This window comes from Mus pahari, chromosome 2 (assembly GCF_900095145.1).
Source record: "Mus pahari chromosome 2, PAHARI_EIJ_v1.1, whole genome shotgun sequence".
Taxonomy (NCBI): Eukaryota; Metazoa; Chordata; class Mammalia; order Rodentia; family Muridae; genus Mus; species Mus pahari.
The window spans coordinates 65,037,827-65,053,954 of record NC_034591.1 but is presented as its reverse complement, the minus strand read 5'-3'; the positions used below and the strand labels follow the sequence as shown (position 1 = coordinate 65,053,954).

Here is a 16,128-nt window from a genome sequence, read left to right as displayed (position 1 = left end):
GGGGCCAGGGGAGGGTATAGGGAACTTTCGGGATAGCATTTGAAATGTAAATAAAGAAAATAATAATAAATAAATAAATAAATAAATAAAGAAAGAAAGAAAGAAAGAAAGAAAGAAGACATATGTAACTGTTTCCCAATATAGTGAATCGTCACAAGGAAGGAGAAACTGAGAAAAGCTCTCTTAAAAAAAAAAAAAAATTCATCTTTTAAGCGAGGTAACCATGAATGACCTCCAGTGAATTGTAGAATACCAAGGTTATTTCTAAGTGAGGATGCAGTTGGAATAGTGTTGATGAGATCTGAGTCAGTGATTGAAGAATAGATATCTGAGATGCTGAGGAAGAACCCTTTGTCAAGACTAGAGGTCAAAGTTTAGAGAGGTCTTAGTAAGAGTCCCATTTTGAGGTGTGTCTGCTGCTGCCTGTGTTCCTTCCTCCCAGTAGAGACCCGCATGTAGCTATTTATCAGGTCAGGCTCAAGGAGTATATCCCATATTGCAAGTGCTCCAACTAGCTGCTCACAGAGTTCACACTTAATGGAGTGCCTTTGCTAGTGACTTTAACTATGATTTCATAAAAATAGAATCTTCTTATTGCTTCCAAATTGCCTGCCTTCATCTTAAAAGGCACTTCTGTTATGCATGTTTGTGTTGGGGGATATGCTACCCACTGTGTGCCATTTCCTCCACAGCTCTGTGTGTGTCTGTTTAGAGAGGGTGGAATGAAAGAGAAGGGAGAATGGGGGGAGAGAGAGAGATAGGAGGGTAAGAGGGGAGGCATGTTTAGGGGAGTAGCAGTGAACTGTTACCAATTCCAGGAAAATGCACAGTGCTTTCTTACCCTGTTACTGTTTTGTTTTTTCCCTGTGTGTCAAAGTGAAGGGCAGGTAAGACAAGAGGCAGCATCCTTACCTTACAAAGAGTCTCAGACTCCTTCACCTTTCCTCTTTGACTCTTATCTACTTAATTCAGAATCAAAATTGCATGCTGAATTAAAAAATAAAACTAGGGGAAATTAATTAGTGCTTCAGAGCTTAACTCCAGAGTTCACTGTAAGAGCTTTTCACCAAAGCCCTGATGAAAATCAGATCAGCATGAGGTTCCTTCTCAGGTTCCCAAACCTTCCTGATGTTAGAGAGCAAGGGGGTTGTGGAGCACAGCACAGGGCAGCCTGGTATAGTAGCGCAGTGTGTGAGGGAGGTGAAGTAAAACACTTGTCAGTTACTGTCACTCATGCTTGCCAGCTACCAATTCTCTATAATTAGAACATTGTTCAGGAAAGCCATATAATAATGACATTCTTGACTGCTCCACTGATCAATGAGTTGATACATAATCAGTTAAAGATCAATTTTAGGTTTTTTTCCTAGAGACTAACTTCAGGTTTATACAAATTTGTGGTCTACAGTTCCGGTCCTTTTCCTGTTTGTAAGCAGTCAGCAGCAATCGCTGCTTGAGATCAGAGACACAGACCAGACCAGCTTGAACTTTTGCTGACCCTCAATGCTTTGATGAGGCAAAAAAGAATGAGTCACCAGTGGATAAAGCACTTGGCATACAAGCATAGGGGCTAGCCCTGGGTTCCCAGTCTAGGGGTGAAAACTAGGTGAGTATGGCATAATTTTAGTACATGGGAGGTAGGGACAGGTAATTGTAGGAGTAAGCTGACTAGCACAAGCAGCTAAAACTGTGAGCTCTGAGCTCAACAATAGATTCTGCCTCAAGATATGAGGTGGATGAAAGATTTCCTATGTCAACCTTGGGTCTCTACATGCACCTGCACATTTGTGTATCGACCTATATCCACCTATACCCCCCACCCAAGGCACAGCATGGAACACAGATATGGATTAAAAAATATGAGTCACGATGTTATATATGTTGTTATAAATTCACAGTGGGGATAAATCTCTCTCATTGTGTCAAGACACAAAATGAACAGCCATCAACAAGTTCTTGATTTTATGACACATTCATTTACATTTTTGCAGTTCTTTAATATTATCACTTTATCTCTCTCTCTCTCTCTCTCTCTCTCTCTGTTTATTGGTTATCTATCATATGTGTGTTTTTCCATTTTCAGAGTGTGTGTCCTGAGGTCAGAGGACAACTTGGGAGAATTGATTCTCCTTTCTACCATGGAAGTTTCATGGATCAAACTTAGGTCCTTAGGTTTAGCATTAAGGGTCTTTACTTCTTTCATCTATGCATGTAACCACTCAATATGAACTATGCATGTGAAAAATAGTGCTATACAAGAGAGGCCAGCAGACATAAATAACATGCTGCCACATTGCGGACAGGAAAGGGACTATGTTGAATGTAAGGGGACAGAAGACACATTGACACCAACATAATTTACCTGTCTATAAAAACCAACTATTATATTCCCATTAACATATTACTGTTTAAAATAAAAAAAGATGAAAGAAATTGGAGCCCTTATATACGGCAGACAGATAAGAAGTGTCCTAGCACTGACCAATGGTCTAAACTCACACAATGCAGAAGAAAACAATGTGGCAACTCATCAAAAGGTTGAAGAGATCACAAGGTAATTCTACAAATCTATTTCTGGGTAGATATCCTAAAGAACAAAAAGTATATATATATATAAAATATGGTTTTGTGTGTATACTATTCAGAAAATCAAATGTTCATCAGCAGAGAATCAAACAAATAAAGCTATGGTGCTCACAGTAGAATGCCATTTGATACTTTACAGTGAAATTCTAATATAGCCCATCATAAGGTCAACCTTAAATCCACCAGGAGATGTGAAATAAGTCAGCCACAAATGAATAGATAGTGTGCGATTTTATTTACCCACAAGATTTGACTGCTCAAGTTCATGGATACAGACAGTAGGATGGAGTTTACCAGAGCTGGGGGAGGCAGTTATAGGGAATATTCTTCTGAGCATTCAAGGCTTTAGTTTGTAATGTTGAAAGTGTTCTGAAATTCAACACAGTGGGAATGCTTAAAAAACAACAAAAATAATGCACTTTATTCCATTGTACTGCTTTCTTTGAAACAGTTCTAATGGAGATTCTATGTATATTTTACCAAAATGAGAGAAGAAAAATGACACAGAATCTATGATTCAATACATAATACAGATGGAAGATGACATTGGAGTACCCTTTTTTTTTTATTATCAACAGAACTTCACTACATTGGCTGAATTATAACAAACTAACATTTAGATGGCAATAACACAGAATGCTTTCTTTCTAGGTTCTTTGTAACAATAAAACCACATTTGCTGGCTCTCCATTATTCACAATCTTCCCCTAACACAATAGTTCATTTCTTCCCTTGTTTCTCCTCTTCTCAGAAGTGAGATGAGACACCCGGCCTCCCAAGATTAAGTCTGACAGGGTGATTTGGCAGAGAAACCCATAATATTTAGAAATGTGAAATAAATATTGTGTGCCACCTAAGTGTAACATGTTCATTTCTAAGTACCAGAAATAACTTCAGTTCTCCAAAGCCACTCTGGGATATGGCTGTTTCAAAAATTCCTCAAGACTGCTGCTCCCCCGGCTGCATCATCTACAGGTGTGCGCAGAATTTTAATGCAGTACTTCTCTGCGTCGTACCTGTACTGTTTTAAACAGAGACACTGCTGAAGAGTGTTTTTGTTTAGCTTCTCCGGTGACAGAGGAAATTAATAGTGCACTTAAAAAAAATCTGTGTGTTGCTTAATATTAAACAAATAGTTTAAGGGATTTTTTTTACATAAATAACAAAGTAGTAAAACATACCCTCCTAAGAGATAATGCAAGCTGAGAGCATAAAAATAAGCTTTAGAAGGATTTAGTGAAATTTGTTTGAAGAAACACTGTAGGTTAAGGAAGAGCAAAAGTGCTTTGGAGAGATGATTATGCTGGAACTGCTGGTGTTGGAAAACATGCTTTGCTGTTAATTTTTAAATCCTGGTGTGTGTGTGTGTGTGCATGCATGCATGTGCATGTGCATGTGCATGTGTGTGCATGTTGGGGGTAGAATGTGTATGTGATTTGGCATCAAGGGAAACCAGAGGACAACCTCAGTGTTGTTCTGAGTCCTCTACCTTCTTTGAGATGGGGTCTCTTGTTTGACTGTGCATATGGCAGGCTTGTTGGCTCTGTAGGGTTTCCCGCTGTGCTCTCTGATCTTGTAGGAACATGGCTGCTATGCTCTTGCCCAAGTTTTACAGAGATTATAGGGATCTATTTTTTTATTTTTATTTTCATTTTATTGGGTATTTATTTACATTTCAAATGTTATCCTCTCCCCCCATTCCCCCACCCTAGAAACCCCCTATCCTATTCCCACTCCTGCTTCTATGAGAATGTGCCCCCACCCGCCTACTCACTCCTGCCTCCCTGCCCTTGGCTCGCATTCCCCTACTCGGAGGCATTGAGCCTTCACAGGACCAAGGGTCTCTTCTCTGCTACATATATGTCTGGATCCACAGGTTCCTCAATGTATACTCCTCCATTGAGCTCCACATAAACCCAGATACACTGAAACTAGTAGAAGAGAAAGTGGGGAAGAGCCTCGAATACATGGTCACAGGGGAAATGTTCCTGAACAGAACACCAATAGCTTATGCTCTAAGTTCAAGAATTGACAAATGGGACCTCATAAAATTGCAAATCTTCTGTAAGGAAAGAACACTGTCAATAGGACAAAATGGCCACCAACAGATTGGGAAAAGCTCTCTACCAATCCTACATCTGATAGAGGACTAATATCCAGTATATACAAAGAATTAAAGAAATTAGACTCCAGACAATCAAATATCCCTATTAAAAATGGGGTACAGAGCTAAACAAAGAATTCTCAACCAGGATTACAGGGATCTAAACTCAGGTTCTCATGTTGAATTGTAAATGCTTTACTCACTGGGCAACCTCCCCAGCATGGATGCATTATTCTTTAGCCAGAGAACAATTTATAAGGTCCAGTTGGATTATAAGTTTGATGAGGTACGGGGTCAAATATTTGAAGTAAAAATTTAGATAAATCAAAACAGTTAGTTATTACTTTGAATCAAGTAATATAAACATCTTTAGTAGCATATTCTTAAATAAATGGCTACTCACCTTTATTGAGTAAAGCGTCAGTGAGCACCATGTGTCCCTCAGGTTTTGTGTGTGTGTGTGTGTGTGTGTGTGTGTGTGTGTGCGCGCGCGCACACGCACATGCACGCGTGTGCAGGAAAAAGGAGTGGAATGGGTACAAGCTATAGTGAAATAAACACAGTTGAGGCTGTCTTGCTTTGAACATTATAAGATTTTGACCAGTGAAACAGCTACAGATACATCACAAGGCCCAAACTACTTTACTTGATCTAACAACTNTCTCTACCCCAGAGAAAGCAGTCATGATCACATTTCTTCATTTCCCTTCATTTTTGTTGAATGGGAAATTAAAAAAAAATATGTACACTTTTGAGCTAAAGAAAACCATCTGGACCTTATCTAAATACTGACATTCATTTCACAGGACCCTAGTCATTTGGGATATAATCATTTATTCTTTCTTTTTTAAATTAGGTTTCCATAGAGAATAAAAATATAATCAGCAATGACTGATATATATATATATATATATATATATATATATATATATATATATATATTTAACATCCATATACTGATTTTCTGAAACATGGAGTTTTATACCACCTCTAACAGCTTCTATTTACAGTACCTTGGATTTCTGTTACACACAACTAGTCATTATCCTAGAACATTTATTGTCTTTTTACTGAACATCTTCAAGGATAATATTGATATTTCCATGGTATTCTAACTAAAGATGTTCAATATTTAACATTACTTACATGTAAATGTAAAGGAAAGAAATAATACACTTAAATTGACTACATTTCATTTACCAATACATACTTGACATACTCCCAGAAAACAGTTTCTCTGAGCATTAAAATGCATGAATGTGTACATATTCACATAACACCTTCTTAAGGAAGTATGATTGACTGATAATTCAGGCTTTCAGTTTAAAGATGTGTGTACATATGTACATGCACGAGTGTGTGTGTGTGTGTGTGTGTGTGTGTGTGTGTGTGTGTTTAGTGCTGGGTTCATGTACATGAGTACAGGCATGTTTATTGAGGTCCCAGAACAAACTTGTGTGTCGGTCTGGTCTTTGCTTTCCAATTTGTTTGAGATAGGGTCTCATGTCTGGTGCTATGCTAACTGGCTCATGAGCCTTCTGTACCTCCCTGAGGATACTGGGATACTAGGTGCTATAGTACTGTGTCCAGCTTTACCTGGGTTCTTGGGTATCAAACTTAGGTTTTTACACTTCATATCCAGTATTGCACTCACTGAGGTAACCTCCAAGCCCCAGGTATTCTTTTATTAAGCCCATTAGGCATACAGTATTTTTAGACATCCCTGCCAGAAAGAAAATATGCCACTCAATCAGAATGAAAATAAGAAAATTGACTGAAAAAAAAAAAAAAACCCAACTTTTGTTATACAACGTATTGACACTCGAAAGGACAAAAATACATTTAAGTGTAAGTATTGTATTAGAAGATTTTCTGATACCTCAAAATGCTTGCCAAACAGGATTTTTAACCTGCTATTTGTATGTTAAGAGTAATTTTAACAAAGGTCTGTATTTCCTTTCCCAGTCACTTATCTTGTTTCCAGATTACAACCATGTAAGGACTTTGTATTTAATTTTTAAAAAATATAACTTACAAAGTTTTTCTAAAGCAGGATTCCCATACTATTTTAAGACTAGCTTTACTTTTTATATAAAATGTTTCAAGTGGTTCCCCCCCCCCCCACAAAGAAAATATAGCCAGAACTGGTTTCTAAAACATTCTAGAAGATTCTTATGGAAGATAAAACATGAGGGCTTGTGCTAAAGCATGAATTATCTTACCAAATACACAAAAATCTCTACCTGTGGGTTTTGTATAAACTCTTGCAGAGGCTCCACAAGGAGTGGAATTATTTTGATTTCTCCCAAGCTTCTATATAGCAGATATAGCCATGCTTTTTCCGTAAGCCTAAAGGCTCACATTTCTGCCCTCTACCCTTCATAAATGTCTCTTCTCTTTGATCTTTCAGCAAACATCTCCCCATATAAACTATTAACTACAAGTTCTCCAGGATCCATTCTCCCATTTACATGTATTTTCTGCTCTTTAAATATGCTTTTCTTTGAAGACTAAACTGAAAGCCATGTATACTTATTGTACTGCAGAATCTCATCAGTTATCATTCGACAAATAATGCAAAGAAGTCCGAATGTTTCAAAACATAATGTTTGATCCTTGATTTTTCTCAAGTGTCTTGTTTCTCCTGGGGATAGTGTCACCTGACCTTCTGCAGACAGGAAACATTGACTTTCACATTCTCCCCCTGAGTATTGCTTGACCTTAGAAAGCTATGGAGAAGCAAATGTCACCTCTGCTCCCAATGAAAATCTCTGTGTCATTAGGGTAAATTCCAGGGTACTCAGTTGAGAAGCAGTGCTATAATATGTTTTGTTATTAATTGGGAAAGTGCAAGGAAAGACTAAAGTGATCCTGAGAGCCTGAAGTCCTGAGACCAGAGAGTCTTGGAGGTTTTAACATTCTGATTCATTTGTTTTCATAGGAAATGTATTTTAGGTGATGTAATCTTATGGTCAGTGCTGGATGCTCTCAACTACTTTATTTGTTTGCTTATTTATTTATATTACCTTTGGACCTTTTAAAAGAGCAATGATAAAATAGTGCTACCTATTTCTCAGGTGGTATCTGCATATTCTGGCTGATCTCTAGAAAGACTTTTCTTAGGTCTCTTTACTCAGCATCTGCTTAATCCTCTCATATTGCCTCTCAGTACTTTTCCATCCTCTGATAAACAGCCTGTTTCACCCTCTCTGTAAATCCCTTATTTTACTTGCTGCTGTACATTTTACAGTGAGCACAACCCCTGTCTTACTACAAATTCTGAATTGGTCTATCTCCATCATGATGTAGCTGAATACAATTATCCCTAGCATGTGTTCTTAAGTACAACAGAAGATTCTTAAACAGTAGTTACTTGTATATAAAAGTAAGCAGTCAGTATAGTTCTCTTAGTGGTAGAGTAGGGAGTATTTTAGCATCAACTATACAGGATGATTCATACAGGTGGAATACTTTTGTTCTCTAAGCAATCATGTAACATATGTGACATCTGTACCAAACATACAAGTAATTAGAGTTTTCAAATTTGGCCAGTTTTATTTTGTTTTCCTACATATGAGGCATTTAATTATAGAAAACAATTTGCAAAGGATTATATGCAAAAAGAACATTTAACTTGGATATCATTATGGTTGTTTATATTAATTTCAGACTAAGAATACTGTGGTTTTTCAGGCTAGTGGTTTCTCAGAAGTTAAACAGGGATATAAATAAAAGAAGAAGAAGAAGAAAGCAACTGTCAACATTCCCTGAAAACAGGGTCAAACTAATTCTTGAAAGCTTTTGTAATTCAATGATTCTTTTCTTTGAAGCCGACATACAAGTTTCTTTGAAGCCTACATACACATCTTAATATTCCTAATGCGAGATGGTAGAAAGAGCTAGAAAAGGGCAAGGTGTGTATATTATTCCAATAATTGTGAATATAATTAGATCAGGTCACAATGCTAATCAAATTTTACTTCTGGGAGCTATTAAAAAAAAATCTAGTGAACCTTAGGCTAGATACTTAATACTCTCCCATCTCCAAGCAGAAACATTATAACTATTTTCAATTTTGGTTTTCAGCTTTGTTCCTCTACTTTGCCATTTTATTTATGCACACAATAAAAAAAGAGAAGCAACAATAGCATCAGCAACAAATAAATTAATAATCAAAAGTCCATTGAAATCTGGGGAAAAAAGAATATCTGTCCTTGTCCTGATAAGGCAGGGAGAGGGTTTGAAATACATTCTTCAAATTATGTATATATATATATATATATATATATATATATATATATATACTCAAAAACTTTCAAAGAGAAGCATATTATATCAGTTTAAGTCAGAGTATTTAAGTATTTCAATATTGATATGTGTGTGTTTTTTAAGTGAGGAAACAATTTGCATAGATTAGCAAACGTTGACTCAAGAATTTTCATAAGCAAGTAGTTGCTCTGTATAATTAAACTTTGCTTAAGATGTACATGAATGTGGATGATGATAAATGTAAGTTTATTTATTTACATTCTTTGCAAGTAAATTTTGTTTCTTTAAATATAATTTTAATTAAAATATAATTGTATAATTTCCTTTTTCCTTTTTCTCTCTCCAGACCTTCTCATGTTCCCTCTTTTGAACCCTTCCCATGTTTACACACACTCCTTTTCTTTGATTTTTGATATATAAACAATCATATATAAATGAACTTGATGAGTCCATTTATATTGTTCATGTACAATTTCAGAGCTTTTCCTTTGATTGTTTTACATACAAACAGTTATATTTACACATTCACATACATACAAACACACACACACAGACTGCAGAGTCCAGTTTTATTGTTTGTGTGTACAAGTTTTCAAACAACAAAGTGTTGTTTATATCTTCAAGACAATGAACAGCCTCAGAGTACCCTCACTGTAACAAATAAATAACAGAGAACCCTCTTTACCTGCACAATTACACCTGATTCATCTGGGGGATGTGACTGGAGACAAGAAGTACTGTAGCCTCTTATACATGTCATTATTAAATTTGTCCACAGGAATGTTAATCTAGTCAATGAATAAATGCTTAGTTAGAAACTCTTATCTCTCAGATACTGGGAACACTTGAGTTGCAAAGGGTATCTTTTACAATAGATAAGATACTAAGAAAAGAAGTGGATAGAAAGAGGCTATGAGACCCTCCTGGATCGATGAAGTTATGTGGCAAAACAGGGTAGAATGAAAGGACTCTGGGAAATTGGACTAGGAGTAGGCATTGAACATGAAGTAGAGGCCCCAAAAGGCACCAGGGGTAGACTGGTAAAGTCCCAGGAGTAGGGAACTCATTAAGAACTACATAAAAGAGTAAACTCGAAATGAGTTATATAACAAGACACAAATTCATTAGCAAAAGAATGTCTAGAATTAAACAGAAGCCCTTGATGAAACACACAAACACAAATCAAATAAAATGTTGTCCTGCTTGGAAATGTGTTGAAAATTCATTGTGTGAGACAAGAAAAAGGATTAAGTTTATGGGATAATAATCTTATGGACTAGCTCTGTGGAACTATTTTATCTTAGAAATATTGACACATATTTAGCCTAAATAAACACAATTCAGGGTGACAGAAGCAGCAAAATATATAATATAATATAAATAATATAATATAATGGAAAGATCAGGAGTTAGAAGACATGGAAATTATAATTTGAAAATATATATTGTAATACATTTAGCTTTAGATTACATAGGACATTTGATTATATTATTTGATGCTGTAAATCTTTTTTGGGGGTATGAAAAAATACCTAATGATGATAATTTTGGGTATCAGTCTGAAGAGGCCTCAGTGGGAAACCTAGACTACAGCAAACTAGCTAGGGTATGCCTCTGAAAAGATTCTGAAATGCCAGAGTGCTCCATGTCTACTATCCATTGACTTTAAGAAAAGGACGCCTGGTCTAATCAGGTGAGATCCCTTCAGAGCACAAGCAGAGGTTCTTCCTTATGGAGGTTACAATAGATATCCATTATTAAGACAATTACAGATGTGATGCAAAATTATAACCTTATAATGTAGAACACATGGAGCCATTAGAGGTGGCGGCAACCTCAATTGTATGAGGTACTGCCATCTCTTTAGTCATGTGATGTTTCAAGCATCAGCTGTAGGCTCTTAGCTATACCACGAACTGTAATCCCTCTAGATATCAATGAATGAAAGTAGATCTCAGTTCTATAATAGAAGAGCTAAAATCAAAGCATATTTGGAGGCAAAGTCTAAGGATTTGGAAATGCAGGCTTAGAAAAAGTTAAATCTATTGAGTATTATTGCAACCAGCGAAGAGAAAATGAAACATCGATCCAGTTTAAGGACTTAAATTCTCAGGACAGTCTCTATATTTGTTTTGAAGGTATTTCCTAAGAGAATCTTCCAAATGTTACCCTGCAAACTTGCCTAGCACTTACCTGATAAATGTGGGGAAATTTCTTTTTCCTAATAATGTGTATATATCACAGCTGTATGTTACCAAGGGAGTTCCCTGAAGCATTCTTTCTTGTTATATGTGGTAATTGATGTACATTATACAGATGTACACATGCAATATTACATCAGGATGACTCAATTTAGTCTCTTTGTTTACATGTGTCTCTGTTTTGTGATGCTCATGTGTGTTTTTATGCTTTTGAGCACATATGTGTGCAGTACACATACATATGCATATATGCACATGATGAATATCAGAGGTTGACATTGGGAGTCTTCCTCAAATACTCTTTATCTTATTTTATCGAGAGAGAATTTCTCATTTGACTAATTTGGCAAGCCAACTTGCTTTGGAATTTCTTCCATGTGAGCATGATGAAATTATAAGTCAGCCATCAAGGTTACTAGACTTTTATATGGGTTCTTAGGATGTAGTCTCTGGTCCTCATGCTCACACAGTAAGTGCTTTATCCACTGAACCGTCTCTCAACTCCAATTTACTTGTGATTATATGTATCCTAACTTAATTTCTGTTGCTGTGATAAAATACCCTGAAAAAGCAACTCAGAAGAGAATGGGGATTTACTTCAGCTTACAGTTCTTGGTAACAGCTCATCATCATAGGGAAGTTAAAGAAGAGATTTCACAAAACTAGTCACATTATAGCCACAGACATAGAAAAGTCTAGTGGCTAATGAGTTAAAAAAAATGACCACGGTGCACTCTAACCCTGTTCCTTGTGTCCTTATCAAAAGGAAATATGGACACAGACACTTAAAGGGTTTGAAGATAGTAAAAGATATGAAGGTTTCTATCAATAACAGAAGGAATCCCAATGACTGCTGAAAAATGACAGCAGCTATTGGAATCACATGCCCCTTGCCTACATACTGCAGACCCTACAGACCTTCTGACATTTCATATCCTGGTTCCAAATTACCTGTATCCAAAACTGAGAATAAATGATTGCAGCTTGATGCCACTAAGTTTGTGGCACCTTGCTATAGCGGCCCTATGAATCTAATACACCTCACAAACTTCTTTGCCCTTATTTCCATTTTCAGATCAGTGAAACGTATTATTTTATTGTGATTTTGGAGTGAGGCAATAAGGAGCTAGGAAATAAACTTCAGAGACCTAAAAGTAGGTGACCTAAGTCACATGCTATCTGGCTCTTCAAATATTGTGCAATAGAGCAGCTGTCATTTCATGAGTGAGTAAGGAGTACAGGAGCTGGGACAATCCTCCTAAATAAATCCAATAGAAAAATACTTTCTATTTGTACAAATTTGTATGCCTGTCTAGTTAGTTACCTAACTTCTGGTCTATTTCAACGATGACTAAAAAGCTACTGCTGCAGACTACCTATGTGCTCTCCTCAGAATTTATAAGCGGGAAACTTACTCCCACCACTGCCCTGGTATAAGTTAAGGGTGTCTGGGTGGTAATTAGGTCACAATGGTGGGATCCTCACAATGAGCTTAGTTTCTTTACTAGATCAGACATGGAGATTCTAGTGTTCTCGCAACTCCCTTCTTCTAGCCATTCCTCCATACTAGATACCAGTGCAGACTCAATAAGAAATCAACAGTCTGAAAGTCAAGAAGACAGTCCTCAATATACTACACCTAGCAGCCTTTTTGACCTTGGACTTTTTGCCTTCTGAAATGAAACTTGAGGAAATAAATATCGATGATTAAAGCCACTCACTGGATGTTCTAGCTACATGGGTGGCAGTGACTAAATGTATGTATACTGGTGCATCTAGATTAGAAACTAGAAGTGGATTGATCCTCCTCCATTCCGCCTCACTACTATAAGTCCTACAAAAATCAGGCCACTCACAAGGGGTTTGTTCTACTAACTGGGCCGCCCTGTCAGACCTCAGTGGGAGAGGGATAGCCTAGCCTCACAGAGACCTGATGTGCCAGAGTTGGGGGAGTGTATCCAGCAGGGACTCCACCAACTCAGAGGAGAAGGGGAAGGAATGGGATGGAAGAAAGATTATACGGGGTGATCAGGAGGCAGGCAGCTAGTGGGACATAAAGTGAATAGTAAAATATAAACAAATAAATAAAATTTTAAAAATTATCAGTCAAGTTCTCCTGTCACATCACCTCTGTCATCAGGCATTCTCTTGTGGGTTGCATGCCCAGCTTATACTCTTTAGACTTCCCATTTTCAATATGAGCCAATGGGAATTTTCTTACCACAGCTGTTTCCTTTCAGGTGAAAATAGAAGTGATATAAAAAAATAATAGTCTAAGTAATACTAGAAATTTAAAGCTATACCCATATAACCATGGGCCATGGCCTATATCTAAAATCCTATTATCCTGTAATTGGTTGATAAATAAATATAATTGCCTCTTTTATTATTATCTCAATTATTAAAATTAATGAAGTGTTAAGGGATTCCAGTTGAGAGATAGAGATAACAGCTAAATCAGCTATGACCCCCTTCACTGAAGAAGTACCTTCAAAGATTACTTTCCTTTGTGATTTGCCTATTCCCACACATGAAGACAGAGAAGCACAGGTATGACCAGGCACTTGACCTCCTTGACATACCAGTGAGCAGGCACACAAATGTGGGAATATAACCTATTAGAAAAAGCCAAGGTGATGCTCCATAGCCAGGGGGCTCCATAGCATAACTTATTGCAAGCCTGTACTTAGGATTGTCAGAGACCAGGAGCATCATTATTTTTTTTATCCTTTCTTCTTTCCTCTATCCAGTAGCTGCTGTCTCTCAGAAGAATCTCAAGTTGGGCATGGTGGGCATTAGTTCAGGTTCACCTGCATTCTGTCCTTGAGAACATATGTCCCAGAAATACTCACAGTTTATGAATCTTATAGTTCTTTGGTGTCTTAGTAACTCACCCTGTATATTAAAATTCTAGCATATATGCCTGAGATTTGGAGTTGCAATGTCTTTTATGTTTTTTTCTTTCACTTTGAGGACTCAGGTGCTGAGAATATAATCAAAAATATCATCATGATCCTATGATGGCAGCATATTTTGGAGGCAGAACAAAGACCCAAGAGGAACTCAAGATTCTCCTGACAGGATTTTGAAAACTCAGATCTATAAAGCAATAAAGTGCACCACACTACATCCTGTAATCTATACCATAAATGTGAGGCTCCAACAGTTTGTCTATCCCCTGGATTGAGACTGATAGATACTACTATAGGCCTTTGCTGACCACATCCGTGGTCAATGACATTCCAGACAAGAGATTGTCAAAGCTTCTGGCAACTGGAATCCATTTACTATGGCAATCATGGGAACTCTTGGCTTAAAGCCATGTTCAAGATGCACTTGTAGGTAAACCAGTTTATGAATGAATGGCTTTTGTTTATGTCACTCATCCCTATTGCCTCACTCAGAAGAGATCTTGTCTCTCTTTCATTGACCCATCAAATACTCAGTAGAACCTTTAAAACATGTACTGTGAATACCCAACAAACATTATGGAATAATGACTTAGGACAAACTGAGAGCTTATTTCTGTAAGTTATCTTTTCCCCCCAAACTCTCTACATAGGAAACACATGGTCTTATATTCAGGAACCGGCAGCTGCCAGGATATGTATTTCTTCTTTCAGACTATTTAAAATAAAATTGTTTACTAATCCATTCATAATTTTTTATTTACTATTTGTCATAATCCAGGAAGTTCTCTAGGATAAAGGAAATATCGCAGGAAACCAGGCAGAAAAGATAAGTGCTCTCAGGTATAATTACTCTAAGAATTTCAGGAAACAAGATGCACACGGCAGGATAGGAATATATATTCATATAGACAGACATTTGAGTATTGGCTAAGGTTTGGGAGAACTTTTTATACAATAAGTGTCCAATCTATAGTTAAAGTTACTAATCCTAGCAGACAGTGGAAATTAAACAGACTCTTATGCTTTGTGTTTTAAATATTTGAATCAAAGGATAGGGTGTTAATTAATATCATTATTTTGACCAGTAATTTCTTTAACTTGTTAATGCAGTGCACTTTGCTTCTTTTATCCTAAGGCCTGCTGGGTTCCTTGGGTTAAATATGAGTTCTTAATAAACTTTGAGAAAGCTTCTTTTCTTTTTTTATAATGTTAGCTAACCTAAATCATGGCATTCCTACCTCCAAAGAAGTATTTCTCGCCAGTCTTCACTTGAAGAGGACTATTGGTTCGAACTGCTGATGCCTCATCTCCATCAATGGTGAGGACTGCGAAGTTTTCCTTGGCCAGGAAGCGAACCTCATGCCATTGCCCATCATTCAGTCCAGAGCCTGGGAGGTAGGAAATGAAAACTTCCTAAGTTGGTTCAGTTAAATACAGTTTTTATACATTACAGTATTTAGCATTGAAAAAAATCACAATTGTATTAACTTCGTGGAATTTAATTTGATGCTTGGATAAAGTTATATAAAACAAGAGTCTGTACAGGAACTTAACTATTATCTCTTTTACTTGAGTAATTCATTTGAATTTCATTTCTTGTCATTTTTGAATATCAACATATTTGTCTGTAATATTTCAGGGAATTCTTGTGGCTGAAAGGTACGCAGTTTCAATTTGATAGGAATAAACACAATATTTTTAAATATTCAGAAGCATGCTGCTGAATGAGAATGCCCACAGAGGCAAGTGGAGTTACAGTCAGTATTGAGCTACCCTCTGATTTGGGTTGTGGGAAACAGAACTGTGGGACTCCTCAAGAATGGTATGCACTTGCACTAGCTAGTTGTGCATGTTAACTTGATACAACCTAGAGTAATCAGAGAGGAAAGAGCCTCATGTGAGGAAATGCCTCCTTGAGATGCAGCTGTAGGCCATTTTCTCAAATAGTGATTAATGGGGGAGTGCCCATCTCATAGAGTGTATAGCATTCCTGGGCTTGCCCATCTCATAGAGTGTATAGCATTCCTGGGCTTGCCCATCTCATAGAGTGTATAGC

General features: G+C 37.0%; 1 protein-coding gene across 1 annotated transcript in view; it reads right to left on the bottom strand.

Annotated features, from left to right (window-relative positions):
- The window catches only part of Cntnap2 (contactin associated protein like 2), a 2,102,194-nt gene that overhangs the window by 1,019,305 nt on the left and 1,066,761 nt on the right, over positions 1 to 16,128 (bottom strand). The window contains exon 9 of the mRNA XM_029535530.1: positions 15,311 to 15,460. Coding sequence (XP_029391390.1) covers positions 15,311 to 15,460 — 150 coding nt within the window. The remainder of the gene's footprint in view (positions 1 to 15,310; positions 15,461 to 16,128) is intronic.